The 23,427-nt window shown below is 38.3% G+C and overlaps 1 protein-coding gene across 1 annotated transcript in view; it reads left to right on the top strand.

The window, feature by feature from the left end:
- The window catches only part of LOC149141847 (uncharacterized), a 292,486-nt gene extending 291,133 nt beyond the window's left edge, over positions 1-1,353 (top strand). Inside the window, exons 14-15 of the mRNA XM_089448516.1 lie at positions 299-367; positions 583-1,353. Of these exons, the coding sequence (XP_089304642.1) occupies positions 299-367; positions 583-855 (342 nt within the window). The 3' untranslated portion in view covers positions 856-1,353. The remainder of the gene's footprint in view (positions 1-298; positions 368-582) is intronic.
- The last annotated feature ends 22,074 nt before the right edge of the window (positions 1,354-23,427 follow it).

Raw genomic sequence — 23,427 nt, 5'->3', positions numbered from 1 at the left:
TTATAAGCATAGAGCAAATAAGCATGCCAAGATATTAGTGCTGTTTATCACAAAATATGAGAACTGTTATTTTAGTACAGTGAATATTATAGTGCTTTTTATTCTTTTATTAGTTAATCAGAGAGATGAACATGCGATAGTCATGGTAAACCCCTGAGAAATTATCAAATTTTATATAAAATGTTCACATCCCACATGCAATTCTAATTTTCTACTGCTAGATTATGAGTTTCTTTGTCTCTGGAATCTTTAATTTCTACTACTGCATACAAGTGATCTCTGAATCAATATGTTTCAGGGACATTGGCCATTCCCTCGTGATAAGCTTACACAAGGATATGCATATATTCTCACACACCCAGGAACTGTGAGTTATTTTAGTCTTTTGTCAGTTTTAGAGGCTTTTTCTTTCTTTATCTTGAGAATTGCAATGAGATGGACATGCAAACTTTGCGATAAGTTTTATCTTTCCCTTATTTTTCTATTATGAGCTTATTATTATTTAGTTTCTGTTGAAATATATAGCTATTTAATTGGATTTATTGGGAGACTGACATTTCTATCATATGGATTATTATGCAGCCTACAATTTTCTATGATCATTTCTATGATTTTGGTCTGCATGATACCATAACAGAGCTGATTGATGCTCGCACCCGTGCGGGAATCCATTGCCGTAGTACTTTGAAAATTTTCCATGCTAACAATGAAGGCTATGCTGCCCAAATTGATGAAAATTTGGTCATGAAGTTGGGACAATTTGACTGGAACCCTTCCAAAGAAAACAATTTGTCTGGAAGTTGGCAGAAGTTTGTAGATAAAGGTGCTGACTATAAAATTTGGATAAGGCAATAACTTCTGAACCTGCCATTGCCTCTTCCAAATAAAATAATAAAATCCCTTCTAATACTCGTTGCCCCTGTTTCAAAAGGATCAAGTAGTGGACCATATTTATTGTCAGAAAAGAGTCACGAGAAATACAGTAAATTTCCTATTTAGTATGTAACCTTCAATGACTCTATCTTCAAACGTGTTGTATGCAATACAGTAACAAGTTTAATGCTATGTGGACTGATGTCCAAAATCAGGTTTGTTGGTCCTATCAAAATTGGTGAGTCTCAAAACTTGAAAAGGAAGGAACCATAGAAGATTTGATTGGAATCCTCCAAGAAAAAATTCCTCTGCAAGTAGAGATTATTTGACAAAGTACAGATTATCCGCTTTACTGAAAACCATATCTTGTGAAGCAGAGATCATTCAATGTATCTTTTTGATGAAATATGAAAACGGAGGGCTCTGGCCTTCTATTTCCTATTCATTTATATTTTCCTAAATAAAATGAATGATTATCAACTTGCAGTAATTTGTTGAAATAAGAGGGCTAGAAATTTTCCCAAGGAATTCTTAAATGTGAGTTTTAACAAAAAGTTTGGTGCTTTAGACAGGTGGTCTGTCAAACTGCATACTCGTATCGACGAAAAGTTGCACCATGGATACACCCAAATGGTTTATTCTGATTGACTTAATATATAAACATGCTTTTTCTGTTTTTCTTTATTTTTGCAAACTAAGTTGGACCGATACAAAATCATGTAATTTATCCGAAAATTGATAATTTCTCAAAGACAAGACTGTTCACGTCGTTATAGTAAATAGCTTTGATAGCATTATTTTAGCCCTTCAAAGAAGATGGAAAATCTTTTGAATCACCTTTTGAAACCCCCAAGGAATTGGAAAACCTTTTGAATAAATTCTTCCTTGAATAGGGAGAAAGAAACATCAAGTACTTAAAGCATAAATGGCCATACAGTTTATGATAATGAAGCTACGCAAATGGAAAGATGTGTTGCCCGAAAAATTAGTTTGTTGTGGGTGAAAATTGTTCTTACATATCACTGCAAACCAGATATCAAGCTCATGAGTTTAGGCTGCAACATTTGTGACTGTTGCAGGCTAATTTTCATCCAAGTGTACTTTGTTTACAACGATTATGGTATATATGTATAGAAGCATGTTTTTTAACAGTAAAAAAAGTAGAAGACGTGCTCATCTTGCAAGTCCCATCACCATATGTCTGAGACTGGTTGGAGAGAGGCAGTCAAAACTAGGATTATTATTGTTGGAATCACATGCCTGGATCTGCTACTTCGCCAGTTATGCAATTGTAATATTAGATCCCGTAATCACTACTAGTTTTGTAAGAGCACCAATCAATGCAATATTGATTTTTTTTGCACCCACACCACGCAGTACCAAGAGAAATTTTGTTCGCAGTCCAATGGACCTTTACCTGGAGTCATGGTTACACCCTGATTGAGTGGGACTTTATCCATGGAACTCTACTTCCAGAAATTTTGGCCCATTCAAATATGACTGAGAACTTCAAAATTTCAAAAAATGAACAAAAAGTGGATTGCCCCGGGAAAAGTGGATTCGTCAAAAAGGTTGGATCTCGTTGAATTTTGTAGCTATGGTCAGTCTTCACAATTTATTTTATTCCTCCAAAATAAAAAAGAAATGATAAATATAGATTTTATTTCAAGTCGACTTCAAAAGAGGGAAATTATTTTTTTGAAATTTAAATTATTTGTCTCCCCCAAAGTCGAGTCTGCCCTCCAAGAAATACAAGTCGGTGTTAAAAATCTAAAATTCAACTTTAAAGATCTATGTAGAGAACTGAATATACTTTGCAGAGAGTTGAATGTACTTTGCAAAACGTTGAATGTACTATGTTATTACAATTACTTAGAATGCAAATTTCTTCTTCAAAACTTTTCAGATCAGTAATTATAGATAGAACATAAACATAAGGATCATATGAAGACAGCGAAACACAACTATGAGACAAAGATTTAGGTCCAATGACCAGGGCAAAACCCCTCAAAGGGGAAAACCCAAATGATTATTCTTCTATTAGATTTCTTCAATTGTTCAAGAGAGGAGAGAGAGAAAAAAATTGGAATGAATAAAGTCACCAATGTCTGATCAACTTGCAGTGGAAGTGTTCTTGCTCTTTGCTTGAAGATCACTTGTTCTAGCTCTTCCCTTGCTCTTGCTCTTCACTTGCTCTTGCACTTCTCTTACACACACTCAACATTTGTTCTCCTTCTTCACAATGAACATACTACACTCAACTCTCACTTGCTCTTGCTTAAATAGATGAGAAAGGAGATGAATTACAAAATGAATCCATGCCTTGAACCAACAATAGGAAAATTGAATTCCATGAGGGAGGAGTTACTTGAAGAGTAGTGTAACTCATCCCAAGAATAGAGAGAGAGGTGCATTTGTTTTGAGGAGTTACAATTCGAATTACGGAGAGAGTTACATTTAGACATGAGAGAATATTTGATAAGAGTTACAAATTGCATTGAATGAGGAGCTACAAGTGCATTTAATGAGGAGTTATACTTTTTTTCATACATTGAATTAGTGAGGGAGAGTTACATTTTCTTAAATGTGGAGTTACTATTTTATTCCGAGAGAGAGATTTGATTTTCCAAGAGATTCTCAATTTAATTGACTTATTCCATGAGACTATTGAGAATTTGTTTTTATTAATCGATTAAAGGTGAATGACTTTAAGCTATTTTATAAATAATAGTATCATAATAATAATACTAGTAAGGATAAAATATAAGTTCCTGACTTGTATAATCATGATTGATTTGATTTTAATGTGGATTCCATATGTCGAGATCATCTTTGATCATTTAGACATGACTTTATATTTTTGGAAAGTCACTTCCAAATTGAAATGTGACTTGCTATTTTTGGAAAGTCTTATTAGAATTGTTAGAAATAAAATTTTATTATAGGTGGGTTAAAACAGAACTAAAATATATGATTTCTTCTAGGAGAAATTCATCCATAAGCTGCCAAATTTTAACACCCCCTCTCAACTATGGAGGAATTTCTTTCTGCATTAAAGATCTATGCTTCCTCTGATCTTTTTCATTCATCTTAGTTCAACTATGCTTTGTAGCATCTGTAACAATGAAGTCGCAATCTAAAAAAGAATCATCCACTTGACACAAATTTGGAAAGGAAAGGTTCATCACATGTCATATAAACAAAGATTACACTCAACCAATTTTCATCTCAAAAATTAAGTGATAGAACACATGCATTACATAGACAAGACTCAAACAAGTCACACATACAAGAACCAAACACAATCGAGTTTCTTTAAACTTCAAGTGGTGGAACACTTGCATCTTAGACAAGTCTCAGCACACCTAATTTCCATATAGCTAGCTCTTCCCATGTCCTCCCAGACTATGGGTCTACTCTTGTGGCACACACTACAAAAGAGGACCCTCATCCTCAGGAGCTTTCCGGCATCATTTCCTAATCATGTGAGCTCTGACATGGGGGGAAGACAACTCAATGTTTTCGATCAGTTGTGACCGCTTCTCGGAAGGGTCACGCCATAAGTCCAAGTTGCTCTCTAAAAACCAAGAACTTTCCTTTCAGTAAAGGCTTGGTAAGAATGTTAGCTATTTGATTATCAATGGAGATGTGATGGAGCACCACTGCTCCTCTCTACAACATATCCCGGATATAGTGATACTTGATCTCAATATTCTTGGACTTTTCATGAACCACAAGATTTTATGCAAAACGAATCCCACTCTTATTGTCATAATATATAACTGTTGTGTCTAGAACTTGGTCAAATAGTTTCCCAAAAATCTGTCTCAACCAAACTTAGCTTTAGTTGTACTTCATGCAACAGACTTATGCTTTCTTCATTTTCAATAGATCATGGTAGATCCCAAGCTAAAGCAGCACCTAGAAGTGCTCTTTCTATCAACAAAGTTACCAACCTAATCAGTATCAGTATATCCATGAAGTCTTACATTTTTAGTAGTGTATTTCAATCCTAGATTGATAGTTCCATGCAAGTATATGAGTACATCTTTTGCAACAATCTAGTGGGCATGAAAGGGTTCAATCATATGTTGACTTAAAGTGTTTACAACAAATCATATGTCAGGCTTAGTGTTTACCAAAAACATAAATGCACCAATGAGTTGTCTATAGTATACTATGTGGGATTTACCAGATTAGGTCCTGCAGTTTTGCCACATAATTTCTTAAAATTCATTTCCATAGGAGTATGCATGGACTTACATTCTACCATAGAAAATCTTTCAAGAAGCTTAACAACATATTTTCTTTGAGAAAGATAAATTTCACTAGGTTTTTGTCAAACTTCTAGATCCAAAAAGTAATGCATCAAACCAAAGTTTTTCATTTCAAATTTAGAAGCTAACTCCCTCTTACACTTGAGGATAAGAGGTTCTCCTCCTGTCAAGAATAAATCATTAACATACAATACCAAAATCAAAAGTATATCTTGGATAGTCTTGAAGTAAAGGTTTGGGTCTGCACTGTTTCTAGTGAAACCAAACTTCATTAGGTAGTTATCAATGAGAGCGTATCAGGCTCTTGGATCTTGCTTCAACCCATATAAGGCCTTCCTCAGTCTGTTGATTTTTGTGTAGCTTGGGAGGTACTCCAAACCCTAGGGTTCGGGGATTGGAGGGCAAAGCGCCACAAGTAGGCTTGCAAGCTTGAAACCCAAGCTTGGCTTTTTGCAACCATCGGGATTTGGGTCAAAACCATGATGAATTTGAGCATGAGAAAATTTGAGATGATAAAGCTTGGCATGTCGATTTCAATGCTCCAAAGATCACTCAAATCAGAGCTCTAGAAACGAAGTTATGAATTTTTGAAGTTGACAATTAATTATGGACAATCAAGTCATGTAGGCTTGGTCCAAGAGACATGTCTCTTCAAATGAATTCGTGGAGCTCTCACAATGTGTATATATAGAGGTGGAGTGGAGCACTTATTCCTCATCCAACTAGTGCAACGCATACCTCATTGGAGTAGCTCGTTAAGGAAGGGAGATCTATGTTTTGAGGTTGTAGCAAGGGAGGCTAGGGCAGCGTGGGTTGGATGATTGTTTCAAGGGCTGAACAGGGTGTGATTTTGTTGTTTGGAGGCCGAGTATTGTTGGTGGAAGGGTCACAACCCTATTCTTGGAGGCGACAGCCCAGGAAGGAGCAGCGATGTTGTTTGGAGGTGTTTTGGAGGGTGGATAGTCCTCCCAAGAGGCTTGCCACATCCCTAGTTTGGGTGTTATAAGGGCCACAATACCTTTAGGGAGACAAACCCTTGTATTTGGGCTAAAAACTACCCTAAAGGAGCAGCATTAAGTGGCAACATATCCTTGGAGGACAGCCGCATCATAAGGAGTAATTCTAGGCCTATTTTGAAGGGTGGTTAGGGACTCTGGTTAGTTCCCTAACCAGTGCTAGAGTTGTAGCAAGTCAGAACACCAGCATTTGGAGGTGCATTGGGTCAAAGGCTATGTTGCCAGGAAACGTGGGTTTGGGGACGAGGACGACGTTTTTTGAAAGAAGGTGTGTGGGTTCGTCGGGTAATATAATAATATTAAATTTCAATAATTATATTTTATAAATTATAAATTTCTAAATTATAATTAATAATATATATGAAATTTGAATTTGTATATTTTTCAACTTTAAACAAGAAAACTTTAATCATTTAAACATGCACTTCATTGAACATTCAACATTCACATTGAAATTTCAAAATTTATCACCAAAAAATTGTTCAGTGTTTACATATTAATAAGAATCATGAATCATGATATATGTCCATTGTCATACTACATTCAAAATTTGCCTTGAGGCATCTCCAAACATGAACTAGGAAATTTTAAAATACTAAAATAAAAATAGCTAAAGCCTAATGAACAATGGCTTCCTCAAGCCATGTCATCAACATCCATGTCACCAACATCACTTAGATCTTCAGCTAGCATGCTCTCCAGGTAGGAATCACTCTCATCTTGAGGCTCTTGCTCATCCATAGCAATTGGAGGTAGCTCAATAAGGCCATCTGGTTGTATCTCCTCTTCCACACACATAGCATCATCTATGTGTTGGTCCCATCTCTTGAAAGGACCCTCCTTGTACCCCGGGTTTTTTCGAGATATGAGACGAAGTGTGCTATGAATGTACACTAAGTTCTCTGCCTTTTTTTAGCCCAACCTATTTCTCTTTACTGAATGAGTAAAGGCATAAGTACTCCAATTCCTCTCACAAGATGAAGAACTAGCTACCTGAAATATTAGGGGAAACCCATTAAATTAATTAAAAATTTAATAGTAGAAACTAAAACTAAAATGAAAATTTAAAATTTAAAAGTTAAAATTAATTGCCTATATTTAATTGAGAATTTTTCAAATTTTGAATAAGATGAGGAACTCCAAACTAGCTACCTATCCAAGTAACCGTATGGCAAATTGTTGCAACTCAGGATCATCAACACAATGAAGCCACCACCAATGAATTGGATCCTTCTTCTTGCGTCTATCTGCCAAAGATGCATGTGAACCAAAAACACCTCGGCCACGTGAAATGGGTATATCAGAACAATTCAACCAAAAACAAAAATGAAATTCGATGGCTGTGGGTTAGTAAAAAGTTTAGGTTTTAACTTTTGACATTTGTTTTTTTTTTTTGGGTTAAGACTAAACTAAGTACCCACGGGGAATTGAACCAGTGACCTATCGCAAGGAGTGCCTTAACAGCGCACCCATTCACCGTCAATCCAAAGCCCGTGGGCTACTTTTGACATTTGTTAATAATAAATATCATATTATTAATTTTTAAATTTTATTTTTTAAATTTCAATAAAAACAATTTACTTGAAATTAAATTTTTAATATAAATTTTTTTCTAAAGAACCCAAACTGAAGAACTGAAGAACCCAAAGAACCCGTTAAAGGAAAAGAGCCCAATTTTTCTTTTTGGAGAACCCGATTCTTCATATAAGAACCCGGTTCTTATGGGTTCTTCTGACAAGAACTCGTACCCGAATCTGGTACTTAGGTACGGGTTCGAGAACCCCACCCCCGGGTTCGGGAACCCGTGCAACATAGGTCAAAGGCTTTGATCGGATTTGGATTAGTCTACATTGTAGTTTGTTGCGAGCCATTTATTGGAGTTGCCTTGGGCATGAAGGAACTCCAACTAGGAGCAGATCTTGCTATGGAGTGGCGTAGGTGTCCTAGTGTGGAGAGAGTTATTGCAGCCTATGGAAGCCAAGGAGGTAGGGCTGATGTGGCATGTTAGAAGCCCTAACCAATGGGCAGTTTCTTAGTGAAGTTTGGAGCCTAGATTTATGCAATAGCTCCTCTATTGTAGAGCAAAGGGCGAATGTGGAGAAGTCTGTGGGCAACCATGTGTAAGGGTCTCCTAGGTGTGAGGATGCCCTAACTAGTTGCAGATGCTACAACATGGACTTGGTCACTCATGGACTGTTGGAGGGCATCATGAGAGTCGACCAAGTGTGAACATGGATTGGGCACTTATGGTCTGTTGGAGGACAACATGATGGTGTCCAAGTTGGAACTCAATGAGCAACACCTTTATGGAAAAAGGTAGTTGTGGGGAGGCAATTGTTGAGCCCAAGTGTCTAATCAATCAGGAGCAGTTTGTGGAGCCCGAGACTTGTGTGTGGAGAAGGACTTCTACAACAAATGATGGGGAGTCCTCCTAGCACGTGTTCATTGTGGGAGATGGACATCTTGCAGTGATAGGTTGCAGCCCTCCGTGCCCTATGTTGGTCTTCATCGGAGCAACGCAAGAAGAACATAGTGGGCTGAAGTCCCTGAGTAGCTGAGTAGCAGTGGGTAGTTGAGAGTTATTCACAAGTGCAGCTATGAACAACTCGACGGGAGTCTCGATGTGTTGTGCCCTTGATGTACTAAGGCACAACTAGTGAGAAGATTGATAGCTAAGATTCAATGACCAAATGGACTTGGAGCATTGATAGAGGTAGGTGTTGCAGATCAGGAGCCAAAGGACCGAGCAAATACAGGGTACGACCTAGAGGAGATGAGAGAGCGTGCAAAAACAAGAGGGGTCATAGTATCATGTTGAAGGTAGATTGGTCGTCGATGTACTAACATGAAGCCCCAATTTTGTATCTTGTACTAGTGGATGTATGAGGGCCATTGGCCCTGGTACTGGAGCCCTAGACTGTTGTATTATATGTTGATTAATATAACGAAGTTGGGTTGAAAATTGTAAAAAGTTGTATATATTTCTTGCATGTGTGATTTACTGCTATTTATATTCCGTTGTGCAAAGTAGTTCTGTTTAGATTCTTGGTTTGGTAGCATCAGAGATTTTAAGGTTTAACCTAGACCTAGGATCGTGGAAATTCAACGTGGTATCAAAGCATATTTGAGCTACTTTAAGGGAGATTGAATCAGAGTGTGCACAACGAAGCAACTCAGAGGGAGTTGAGGGTGTCTAGATCATGGAGCAGAGGGTTCAGCTGAAGACATGGAGATGTGATCTTGACTGGCTTGGCAGCAATATTAGCTAGGAGTTCTAGTGGATTGGTGGTGAGCCTGGTGAACAACAGTTTGTTGTAGGGAAAATTGTTGATCATGGACTTCTGTTGATTTGCCATGGATGGTTGGGACAACTCAAGGGTTTCTTTGGCATGGACGAGATCAGGTTGATCGAGATGGCTTCATGTGATGGACTACAAATTGGCAGGCTAGAGTCTTCATCAGATCGTGATGTTGCATATCCGAGATTGGATGGATTTGCACAAGTGGTATTTGATCCAGGAGGATGAGTTCTTGCAGGATTAAGCCAGTGGAGATCGTGTAAGCTCAGAGAGAGCAACCCTATGGAGGTTCAAGATCTTCAGGTTCGAATGTGATGAAGTAGAGGCACTACCAAGACTGTCAGATTCATTCTACAGGGTATGTTGCAGTGATGGATGCCAGATGGGTTAGTGTCGTTGCTGGAGATGATGATGGTTACTTCCTAGTCTTCAAAGTACCTCCCTCGCTAAGAGGGAGTGTTGATTTTTGTGTAGCTTGGGAGGTACTCCAAGCCCTAGGGTTCAGGGATTGGAGGGCAAAGTGCCACAAGTAGGCTTGTGGGCTTGAAACCCAAGCTTAGGGTTTTACACCCATCGGGATTTGGGTCAAAACCATGATGAATTTGAGCATGAGAAAATTTCGGGTGATAAAACTTGGCATGTCAATTCCAACGCTCCAAAGATCACTTAAATCGAAGCTCTAGAAACGAAGTTATGAATTTTTGAAGTTGTCAATCAATTATGGACAATCAAGTCATGTAGGCCTAATCCAAAGACATGTCTCTTCAAATAAATTTGTGGAGCCTTCTTTATGTGTATATATAGAGGTGGAGTGGAGGACTTATTCCTCATCCAACAAGTGCAATGCATACCTCATTGGAGCAAATCGTTGAGGATGGGAGATCTCTGTTTTGAGGTTGAGGCTGCAGCAAGGAAGGCTAGGGTAGCATGGGTTGGAGGATTGTTTCAAGGCTAAACAGGATCCTCTAAAAGGATGCAGGAAGGCATAAGTCACACTAGATGAAATCAACATAATATGTTCTCATATGAAGTATGAGGTGGTTGACTACAATTTAGGAACTTTGATTGGAAGCTCATGGGAATGGAATGTGTGAAGAAAGGAAGGAAGAGATCGTGAGATATGCAACCATGATAAAGACAATCAACATCCAAAAGACCAAGAAGATTTGAGGATGAGATAGGGCATCCAATAGAAGAGTAGTCGAGGAGGATCGATTTTCTTTGAGGGTTGGGGAGTCCAAGATAAGAAGAAGATTTGAGGATGAGATAGGGCATCCAATAGAAGAGTAGTCGAGGAGGACCGATATTCTTTGAGGGTTGGGGAGTCCAAGATAAGAATAGTCCTCATGGAACGCACCCTGATTACCCGGGTAGGGTATGTTCTGAGAGAGACATTGATGAGAGTGTCTATAAATCATTGGTCTCGCTAGCATTGAGCTCATATCTAGTGGAGAGATGGAGTTGTTAGTCAAGGCCTTGCTAAGTAAAAATATCGGTTGATATGATGCTATACAAATGAATTACCAATCCGAATTCTTCTTATGAGAAATTATTTAAATTAAGAATGTCCAAGTGCCATTATGAATACCTCCCTAGTTAAGAGGGAGTGTTGAAAAATGTAACTAGGTTCCACCTTCATAATGGCATGTAATTATGATTTTATGTAATGAGATCTAAAGAATAAAAATAAACTTATTGTAGTGCTTGCTTCATGGGTTTCATGAGCAAGAGATTTTATTTTTGAGTCTTGAGAGTCTTTAGGAATTATTTATCATCTAGTCATAAAATGTTAGAGTCATTGTCATGTAATGAAGTCATGTTACACTTTGTAAAAGGTCAAACTTGTCTATGTAAAGTATCCTCCAAGACCTTGTCACCTATCCTCTTCAAGTCAACCTACAACGATGGAAGAACTTGCTAGAAGAAGGCGTAACCACCAGTGATCATGTCGGCCTACAGGACATGTGTTGAGGTCATTAGAGGAATGTTGTGGTCTAAAATGGACCTCCTAAGAAAAATGTACAACCAAAATAAACTTTATAAGAACCAATAGGATTCAAGATGATGATGTCAACTATGGGGGGATGATTCACTATTTTTTCAAGTAAAAAAGTAAAAAGATTAAAAATAATAAAACTATTTTTTCAACTCATATTTCTACTTATATTCCTAAGGTTTTTACTCAAATTTCGAGCAGGAGTACTCGTTGGATGCAAAATTTAATTCTTCATCCAAGGAGTAGCCCTGTTGCATACTTTTGATGGACCTTGCTACACGAAAAATGAAAAATACATGAAAAAACGTGATTGCAATAATGTTTTACATGTATTTCTCATTTTTCGTGTAGTAGGGTCCATCAAAAGTATGCAACATGGGTACTCCTTAGATGATAAATCAAATTTTGCATCCAATGAGCATTACCGCTCGAAATTTGAGTAAACCCCTAGGGAGATAAGTTGGAAATATGTTGATTTGGGGTAGCATCGGATGTGCTCTAGCCACAAAATTTGGTGGGGAGGTTGGGGCACATGAGATCTCTAATACCCAGATAGGGTTTGGGCAGATTCTAAACAGTTCAGGAGATATTAAAATAATTAATATTTTTAATGAAGTCCCTAAGTGTAAACTTAGGGAAATAAAATATTAATGTGTATTAATATGAAACTGTGTTAGAATGGTCCAAAAGACATGGATCAAGTCAGATTTAATCTTTTAGCCATTGATTAGGGACTTAATCTTGGCCGTTGATTTGTCAACGAGAAAAGTATAAGAGGAGGCTTGAGGGTCACTTGGAGAACACACTAAAGGAGACCAGTCAGTTCAATATCTGGAGCGGGGTTTGCTGAGAAATTGAACCAGTGGTTTGGAGAGCAATCAAGGGGCAGCAAGTACGGAACAGAGAGACAAGAGATCAGCACAAAGGCAGAAGAGGCAGACGTAGAGGCAGAGGAAGCCACGCAAAGGCAACAGAGACTGCGCAGAGCCAAAAGGACCTGCATTATCCACGTAGAGGCTATAGGAGTGACACAGAAGGCCAGAGAGGTTGCGCAGAGCCTCAATAGGTTGACGCAAAGGGTTTCAGGCTGACGCAGAGGTCAGAACTGCTGGAAATTTGTATATTTGTGGGTAACCTAGTTTGGCACCCTGTTTTACTAGAAAATTGTTGAATAATAAAATCCTCCCTTGTTGCACCGGTTTTCCCACATTGGGTTTTTCCGGGGACATTAGTCCAAAATAATTGTGTCAATGTGTGCATATGTTTGTTTCTATATTACGGTGTGATATCTGCAGCAGTGTTTATTTAAATGTTTATTGAAATAATCTCATAAATAACCTATGATGAAATAAGTAGGAAAAGTAAATTAGTTGCTGTAGTGATAGAATTTTTACATGGTATCAGAGGGAGTGAGCAGAGACAGAAAGGGAAAATCAATTATGGGTCGAGACCACGATGCAAAGGCATCCACCTCAGGGGACTCACACAAATTTTCAGAAGATTGCACAAGAGAGAGAAATTTTGATTTCTCTATGTTGGCTTCTAGGTTGAAAGAAGAAGTGGCGTGCATGACTAATGCTGCATCATCAGAAGTATGGTATATAGACAATGGAGCCTCATGGCATATGACAGGAATCTGGGAGTGTTTCTCGGAATATCGAGAAGAGAAATTGAATTTTCAGATCACCATGGGGAACAAGGCAAAGTGTACTCCAGTAGGAAAGGGTACCATAGTTTTTCAGACATAATCAGGAGAATGGTTCCATGCCACAAATGTGTTGCATGTACCAGGATTGGGGATGAACTTATTTTCCGTGTCACAACTACAAGGCAATGGCTACGACGTTTACTTCATCGAGGAAAAGGTATACGTCAAACACCCGAGCTGGAAAAAGAAAGTGCAGATCGGGATCAAAAGTAATCGGTTGTATAGATTACAACTAGAGTCTACAATGGCACTAATAGGTAGTCATGGGGACAAAGACTTGAACGAATTATGGCACAAAAGGATGGGTCACTTGCACCATGGAGCTCTGAGAATTCTCAGGAGCATTGTAACAAGAGTTTCGGATCTGAGTACAGAACGAGATGATGTATGCAGGGGATGCACTCTAGGAAAGTATGCCAAGGCGGCATTTCCTAGGAGCAACCACGGGGCCAAGAGTGTACTAGGATTGATACACTTAGATATCTGCAGACCTATGTCTGTCAGAGCTCTCAGCGGTGTCGAGTATTTCCTTACCTTCATTGATGACCACTTAAGGAAAACTTGGATCTATTTTCTGAAAACCAAGGATGAGGTTTTATGTCGATTCAAGGAGTTCAAGGCTCTAGTGGAGAATCTGACAGGTAAGAAAATAAAAGTCTTGCGCTCAGATAATGGTGGAGATTATGTCGATAAGGACTTCATTGATTATTGCGCTAAGGAGGGCATCAGAAAAGAGTGGACATCTCCCTACAATCCGGAGCAGAATGGGGTGGCAGAAAGTAAAAACAAGATGATTGTAGAAGCAACTAGGTCCATGCTTTATGATCAGGATATGCCAAAATTCTTGTGGGCGGAAGCATGCAACATAGCAGTCTACGTTCAGAACAGGAATCCTCATCGGGCATTGGGCAAGATTACTCCAGATAAAGTCTTCACTGGGAAGACGCCTGAAGTCAATCATTTCAGGATATTTGGGTGTTTAGCATATTGCGCATACCCGAAGAAAAGAGGAAAAAGTTGGATCAGACTGCAGAAAAGGAGTATCTGATAAGATATAGCGGGAACGCTAAGGCATATAGAAGCTAGCTTCTAGGAAGCAGGAAGGTAGTAGTACGACGAGATGTAAAGTTCATGGAGGACAGAGCTTTCAGAAGATCTCGCGAAATGTCTTCCAAGCAGTCGAAAGAGGATCCGTTGGTCATGCCTCCTCAATCAATGGAAGTGAAGAATTCTTCCTCGGATCAGGAAGATTCTCAGGATGAGGAGGAGAAGCGAATAGAAGCACCTACTGGCAGAGGAAGAACCAGCAGGGAACTTCGTCAGATTCTACGTGACGCAGAGAACTTCATCAGAGAGCCAAGGAACAGTAAAAGAGAGCAAAAACGGCGAGACAGGTATCAAGTGTTAGTAGCTCAGGATGGGGAGCCTGCCAGCTTCAAGGAGGCAGCTCAACATCAAGTCTAGCTAGATGCGATGGTGGAGGAGTATAACTCCATAATGGTAAACAATGTCTGGGAGGTGGTGTCAAGGCCTCAAGACAGATATGTGGTAAGTTCAAGATGGATCTACAAGATCAAATATGTTTCGGACGACAGTGTTGAAAAGTACAAGGCCAGGTTTGTGGCTAAGGGGTATGCTCAAAAGGAAGGGATTGACTATGAGGAAACCTTCGCCCCAGTAGCCAAGTATACATCTATTAGGACCGTGATATCTCTTGCAGCCCAGATGGGAGGGGAGATCCATCAGATAGATGTCAAGACGACATTTCTAAATGGGGTAATAGAAGAAGAGTTATACATTAAACAACCAAAGGGCTTTGAGACTCATGAGAAGAAGTCTCATGTATGCAGACTGAAGAATTCCTTGTATGCGTTGAAGCAGGCACGGAGAGCGTGGTATGGTTGAATAGATGGCTACTTGCAGAAGATGGGGTTTGTCAAGAGTGACGCGGATCCGAATCTCTACTATCTGGTCGTAGAAAACGAGCCACTTATCTTAGTATTATATGTGGATGATCTCTTCCTGACAGGATCATCTAGACTCATTGAGGACTGCAAAAAAAATCTAGCCACAAAGTTCGATATGAAGGATCTGGAACGAATGCACCGTTTCCTAGGGTTGGAAGTTTGGCAGCAGAAAGGAGAAATCTTCCTTGGGCAAGGAAGGTATGCTACAGAAACCTTGAAAAAGGTTCGCGAAGTTTGGCAGCAGACAGGAGAAATCTTCCTTGGGCAAGGAAGGTATGCTACAGAAATCCTGAAAAGGTTCGGGATGGGAGATTGTAGACCTATGGCTACACCAATGATCACCAACTGGAAGAAGATTGATGCATCAGAAGACAAAGATGTTGATCCCACCCTATATCGATAGCTCATAGGGTCCCTGATGTATCTAGTCAATACCAGGCGAGATATTTGCTACGCTGTCAACACCCTCAATCAGTTCATGGTGGAACCAAAGAGGGCTCATTGGGCAGCAGCCAAACACATTCTCAGGTATTTACAGGGAACAGTTGATTATGGGCTCTTATACACCAAGGGAAAGGATATCAGGTTGAGTGGATTTACTGATGCAGATTTGGCAGGAAGTTCAATGGATCGGAAAAGTACCTCTGGGTATTGTTTCAACGTTGGATCAGGAATGACCTCCTGGTGCAATAGGAAACAGAAGTCCGTGGCTCTAAGCTCGTCTGAGGCATAATATATGGCAGCAAGCACAGCTTCGTGTGAGGCCATATGGCTTAGAAAACAACTGGTAAACCTATTCAGAAGAAATATGGAGGCAACCAGGATCATGTGTGATAATCAGAGTTGCATCAAACTCTCTGAGAATCCAATGTTCCATGATAGGTCAAAGCATATTGATATTTGGTGTCACTTTATCAGAGATTTTGTCCAACGAGGAGTTGTACAATAGAGCTACACTCCTACAAGGGAACAAGTGGGAGATATACTCAACAAGGCCCTTGGAAAGTCAAAATTTGACTACTTCAGGGAAAAGATGGGGATGGTAAAGAACCCTTTCAGAAGTAGTGTGTTAGCGGCACGAATGAAGAGAGAGTTGCAGTGCAGATGCAATTTTGGGAGAAAGGACCAGCAGCAGCACAGATGCAGAGGGAGTTGCAGTGCGGATGTAGTGTTGGGATAAAGGACCAGCAACAGCACGGATGCAGAGGGAGCTGTCGTATAGATGCAGTAGTGGTAGTAGGAGAGTCATCAGCACAGGGACCGATGCCGGATGTTCAAGGTGATACTCAGTGAGGAGTATTACTAGAGCACATTCCTCCTAAGAGGAAGTGTTGATTTGGGGTAGCATCAAATGTGCTCTAGCCACGAAATTTGGTGGAGAGGTTGGGGCACATGAGATCTCCAATGCCCAGAAAGGGTTTGGGCCTATGTTCCCAGGAAACGTGGGTGCGGGGATGGGGACGGGGACAGGGACGACATTTTTGGAAACAGGGTGCGTGGGTTCATCGGGTAATATAATAATATTAAATTTTAATAATTATATTTTATAAATTATAAATTTATAATTAATAATATATATGAAATTTGAATTTGTATATTTTTTCAACTTTAAACAAGAAAACTTTAATGATAATCATTTAAACATGCACATCATTGAACATTCAACATTGACATTGAAATTTCAAAATTTATCACAAAAAAACTGTTCTTTTGAATCTTTTTTCCGTGTAACCATGACACTGTGACAGCTATGTGAGAGAGCTCAAGGCTACTACTAACACTGAAAATTCAAAATACATACTAAGATAAATGCTAGACTCAGCTATTTTGGTGAAACTTGGGACAGATTTTGTCACACACAGGCTTTAAAATAACTATGCAGCTTAGGTTCATTTGCAAGGATGCCTATCAATGAATCAGGATGTGGTCGTACAGACCCTTCCTCCTACACAACCAATGAGTGTTAGCATTTCTGCCTCCTGCTCTAATTTCAAGACAGCTTCTCTCCTTATTGAAATTGCTCATTCTGGCTGGAGCTTGAACTTGTAACTTTGCTTTGAATGTTTAGTCTCCCCCATATAAAAACTCAATTTTTTCATAGGAGATTCTTCTCAACCTGATAGTGGTCTAGAATTTTCTTGATGTCTAATCATCCACCTGCCCCATGCATGGTGTGCTCTGTGGTAAAGCAATCCCAAAAACAGTGGCAGCCTTACCCTTCCACAAAACACGCTTATCAGTCTTTCTTTCCCAATAAAATGCACAGCAGCCATCTGATGGCTTGAGGGATAGTTTGTCTTTGAGTGCGAAGCTCTGCCTGAATATTAATTATCTAAACATAAAACATCTTCGCAGTTTTTAGAGATTACTTGGTGTACAAGTCTGTAGAGACCATATATGATTTAGGCATATTTTCCTAGTTTTAATCTTAACATGATGTTATCAGAATGTTGTGAGAAATTGGCAGATTTTGATACTTAATTTAGCCATTGTCCAAAATAGCCCTTCGCCATTAAACAGCGTCAGCTGATTACAGCTTATGGCTGGTCTCAATCCTACTTTCTATTTGACCGAAAATGTCTGAACCTGTATGTGTGCATTTACAGTTTATAATTTGATGGTTATTTGGCTCGGGAATGGATGTTTCATTCCAAATTGATTTACAAGAATTTTTAAAAAACAAAACTTGTAAAAAACTTTAAAAACCGGGTGCGGGTACCCGTGCAACACAGGTTTTGATGGTAAGGACCGTGGAAGAATGTTTCGTTCCAAATTGATTTACAAGAATTGATTTAGGGTTTTTTAGGTTTTGTTATAAGTTTTACCTTTGTTATAAGTTATTTTTAAAATTTCAATAAAAAAAATTATTTGAAAATTAAATTTTTAATGTAGTTTTTTTTATGAAGAACCCAAAGAACCCAACCCGAAGAACCAAAGAACCCAAGCACCCGAAGAACCCAAGAACCCGTTAAAGGAAAAGAACCCAAATTTTTTTTTGAAGAACCCGATTCTTCTGGGTTCGTCTGGGAAGAACCTGTACCCGAATACGGTACTTGGGTGCGGGTACTCGTGCAACACAGGTTTGGGCAGATTCTAAAAAGTTCAGAAGATATTAAAATAATTAATATTTTTAATGAAGTCTCTAAGTGTAAACTTAGGGAAAATAAAATATTAATGTGTATTAATATGAAACTGTGTTAGAATGGTCCAAAAGACATGGATCAAGCCAGATCTAATCTCAGCCGTTGATTAGAGACTTAATCTCGGCCGTTGATTTGTCAACGAGAAAAGTATAAGAGGAGGCTTGAGAGTCACTTGGAGAACACACTGAGGGAGACCAGTCAATTCAATTTCTGGAGCGAGGTTTGCTGAGAAATTGAACTAGTGGTCTGGAGAGCAGTCAGGAGGCAGCAAGTATGGAACAGAGCGACGGGAGATCAGCACAGAGGCAGAAGAGGCGGACGCAGAACCAGAGGAATCCATGCAAAGGCAGCAGAGACTGCACAGAGACAGAAGGTCCTGCGTCATCCACGCAGAGGCTGCAGGATTGACACAAAAGGCCAAAGAGGTTGCACAGAGCCTCAGTAAGTTGACACAAAGCCTTAGTAGGTTGATGCAAAGGGTTTCAGGCTGACGCAGAGGTCAGAAGTGCTGGAAATTTGTATATCTGTGGGTAAGCCAGTTTGGCACCCTATTGTACTAGAAAATTGTTGAATAATAAAATCCTCCCTTGTTGCACCGGTTTTCCCACGTTGAATTTTTCCGGGGACATTAGTCCAAAATAACTGTGTCAATGTGTGTATATGTTTGTTTCTGCATTACTATGTGATATTTGCAGCAATATTTATTTTAATGTTTGTTGAAGTAATTTCATGAATAACTTATGATGAAATAAGTAGGAAAAGTAAATCAGTTGTTGCAGTGATAGAATTTTACAAAATACGAGTTGAAAAAACTAGTTTTTTTTCCCTCTAAAATTTGATGATGTAATCTAATCTTATTTTATTATTTCCACTATTATATTATAATTTCCTTAGGAGGCCCATTTTAGACCTCAAAATTGCCCTAATGGTATATGTAGTCACACTCAGCCTCACTTAGAGGAAAGCAACTCAAGCATTCGATCAAGAAGAAGTGCGAAGTAGAGCCCAACAACAAAAGTACGAAGAAGGAATAACGAAGGAGAGAGAAGTTTTGGGTATAGCAAAGAAGAGTTTCTTCTAGGAAAGTGAAAGAGAGTTTCTTCTGGCATAGTGAAGAAGAGTTTCTCCTGAGTATAGCAAAGGAGACTTTCTTCTGGGGTCAGCGAAGGAGAGTTACTTTTGGGGATTGCAAAGGAAGGATTCTTTTAGGGTCAGCGAGGAAAGGGTTCTTTTGGAATACTTGTTCTGGGTGACCAAAATAGAGATCAAGGCTAGAGACCAAGATTCTCTAGAGGAAGCCAGTAAGATCATAGAGATCAAGAATCTCTATGAGAAGTCGAGAAGAAGCAGTGTGAAGGATAGAGACCGAGTTTCTCTAGAAGGATCTAACGAGAGCAGTTTGAGATCAAGAAGGAAGTCGAGAAAGTGAAGAGGTAGAGCATCAAGGTTAGTGACAAGGTTCTTCAGAGGATACTAGAGTCAAGGGTCTTTCTCATGGTCTTGGTACTCATCAATTGAATCTAGAAGAATAATTTTGATCAAGTTTTCCTCTCAAGAGGTGAGAGGTTTTGGCTTTGGATGAAAGCCTACATACTGTGCCACTTGTCTTTTATTGTGCATATTGGTAATTGTCTTGATGAAAAGAACACAATAATAACATAACGAAGAAAATACTAGAAGCTAAGTAGTAAAAGTATATCACAAGTAATTATCAAGCAAAGAAATATTTTAATTATTCATGCCCTAGATTTCTCAACAGGGGAAACATCTTGTTCAACATCTTGCAAGGTATCTCGTAGTTATAGAGGTCTCTTTTTGGTAGGAGGATCATGTGGTGGAGGATCTAGAGGATCCATGGAACCCATGGATTATCAACAAGCTCATTCGCAGGCTCCAGTTTAGACTCAAATGCAGACTCTTTTTCATTAACAACTTGTTTGGGAGTAGAGTCTTTTTTTTCCAAGAGCAACATCTTCATCAAATGTTACGTGTCTGCTAAACTCTATAATTCTTTGACTAGGTATATAAATTCTATAAGCTTTTGAATTATCACAATAACCAACAAACATACATTTCTTACCTGAAGTTTCTAGTTTGTTCTTTTTCTCTTTCGGCACATGGAAGTACACATGACAACCAAAGATTCTCACATGACTCACCTTAGGGCTTTCACTAGTGAAGACTTCTTCACGAGTCTTATTGTCTAAGGCCTAATGAGGAGTTTTGTTTTGCACATAAACAACCATATTTGCAGCATGGCTTTGACTGCTTCCAAAATGGTTTTGTTCTTCCTCTTAGTCACACCATTTTGTTGTGGATTGTACGACATGGTGGTTTCTTTCTTTATTCCGACATCTTTGTAAAGATCATCAAAATCCCCCATTATCAGATATGAAAGTTTTGATCAAATTTCTATCTTGATTTTCAATCAGAACCTTGTAATCTTTGAACATGTCAAATGCTTCCCTTTTCTTTTTCAAAAAGAATATCCATGTCTTGTGAGAAAAATCATCAACAAAAACTATGAAATACAAGTAGTAACTAAGAGAAGTAACATACATAGGTCCATATATATCATAATTTATGTGCTGAAGTACCTGACTAGTTTTTGTTTTGCTTGAAGAGAATGGTCCATTTACATGTTTTCCAGTTGCACATCCTGGGAAAACTCCTTCATGATCCATTCCGATCTCAAGCATTCCAAAAACCATCTTCCTTACATGAGTTAAGGATTTGTAGTGTTGGTGAGCAAATCTTCTATGCCATAGCTCACACTGAAGATCAATATCATGGACCAATGCATGAATTGGTTTACCATTGACTTTGTAATGCCCTTCACATCTTGATCCAAGAGTGAAGGATTCTCTCATACTTTGAGTTCAAAGGTCGGTTTAGAACTCTTCCATTAATAAAAGTAACTTCCATTCTTTTATCTTCTAGAGAATATATGGATACAAGATTCTTTTCAAACCAGGTACATACAAAACTTCTTGCAAAAAAATAGATTTGTCATCATCTAACTGAAATGAAACTGAACCATAACCTTTAACTTGGTGAGTAGAATTATCTCCAAGGATAACATTTAAATTAGTCTCCCTCTCAACTAAATTAGAGAGTGCTTCTTTGTAACCAGTAAAATGTTTGGAAGCACCACTATCAACTAGCCAACTATCAAATGAATCTACAGAAGAAGAGCTGGAAAGAGAAGAAACAAGAAAATATTTTGATTGTGTTTCCGCTGCATTATTTCTATACCTTGAATTTCTTGTTTTCTTAGGATGATATTTTCTTTGATTTTCATAAGTGTTTTTTCTATAATCAGTTTTGTTTTTGAATCTTCGCGTTCTTCTTCTTTCTCTATCGTCACAAGCAAAGTGACCATGCTTTTGACAGTTAAAACATCTAACTTTTGACATATCTAGATTCCCTTTAAAGGAATCATTTGATTTGAAAACAAATTTCTTTGAAAAATGATGAGAGTTTTTATTACCTTTCTTTCTCTTGTCATAGGCTGAAAATGCAGTAGGTTCGCCTTCTTCATGATGTGAAATTCTCCCTTTGGAAATCATTATGGCCTCCTCTTGAATACACTTTCCCAAGAGCTCATCAAATTTGGGGGTGGTGTTAATATTGTTAATGGTGGTGATAAGTCTCCCAAATAGGAGAAAGGCCTCCAAGCGCAGTCAACACCATTTCTTTGTCGAGTACAATTTCACCAATCGTTGATAGTTGATTCATGATTTTGGTTATTTGATCCGTCTCTCCTTTGTTTTCATCTTGATGTATTTTAGTTGATTCTTCAAGGTAATAATTTGGTTCAAGTTACTAATTGCAAATATGCCAATTAGTTTTTCATACATTTCTTTAGCTTTCTTCAAACAGAAACATATGTAATAAGATGATCACTAAGAGAATCAAAAATAATTTTTCTAGCTTTGATTTCACCCTTTTTATGTTTGGATTTGACAACAGCACTTGCATTCTCTGGTGGATCAACTATTGTGTTTTCAACATACTCCATAACTTTGTGTTCTTCAAGAGTGATATCTGGTGTTGTTTTCCATAGACCAAAGTTTGAAACATCATTAAGCTTCTCCTCTCCCTTAAAGTAGGATGAAGTAATTTTGATCAGAAAACTTTAGAAGCAAGTGGAGTCTCTTCAGGGGATCTCTAGTCTCCTTGGACTTGTCTTCATCAAGACTCTGATACCATGTTAAAAATCTAAAAGTTCTATGCAGAAACTTAAAAATTCTTTGTATAAACTTGAAAGATCTGTGCAGAAAACCAAATGTACTTTGCAGAAAGTTGAATGTTCTTTGCATAAATCTTAATGTACTTTTTATAAAGCTGAATGTACTTTGTAAACAACTGAACGTTTTATGTTTTTACAATTACTTAGAATGCAAATTTTTTCTTCAAAACTTTTTAGATCAACAATTGTAAATAGAACATAAACATAAAGACATTTGAAAACAATTGGGCACAAATATGAGACACCAAGATTTATGTCCAATGGAAAAGGCAAAATCCTTTAAAGGGGAAAACCCAAATGATTCTTTTTCTATTAGATTTCTTCAATTGTTCAGCAGAGTACAGAGAGAAATAATGAGAATGAATAAAGTCACCAATGTCTTACCAAATTGTAGTTGAAGTGTTTTTGCTCTTTACTTTAAGATAACTTGTTCTAGCTCTTCCCTTTCTCTTGCTCTCACACTCCTCTTTTACACACTCAACACTTGTTCTCGTTCTTTGCAATGAACATGTTACGCTCAACTCTCCCTTTCTCTTGCTTAAATAGATGGGAAATGAGAAGAGTTACAAAATGAATTCATGCCTTGAGCCAACAATAGGAAAATTGAATTCCATGAGGGAGGAGTTACTTGAGGATAAATATAACTCATCCCAAGAATATAGAGAGAGGTACACTTGTCTTGAGAAGCTACAATTTGAATTAGGGAAAGAGAGAGTTGCATTTAGACATGAGAGAATAATTGGTGGGAGTTACAAATCAAATTGAATGAGGGAGTTACAAGTGCATTTAATGAAAAGTTACACTTTTGTGATACATCGAATTAGTGAGGGAGAGTTACATTCTCTTAAGTGTGGAGTTACTACTTTATTCTGAGAGAGAGGTTTGATTAGCCAAGT

This window comes from Pinus tabuliformis, chromosome X (assembly GCF_031772625.1).
Source record: "Pinus tabuliformis cultivar Carrire ecotype Pingquan chromosome X, CPIR1, whole genome shotgun sequence".
Lineage (NCBI taxonomy): Eukaryota > Viridiplantae > Streptophyta > Pinopsida > Pinales > Pinaceae > Pinus > Pinus tabuliformis.
Note: the sequence above shows the minus strand (reverse complement) of the source record. Positions and strands in the feature narration are given on the sequence as shown.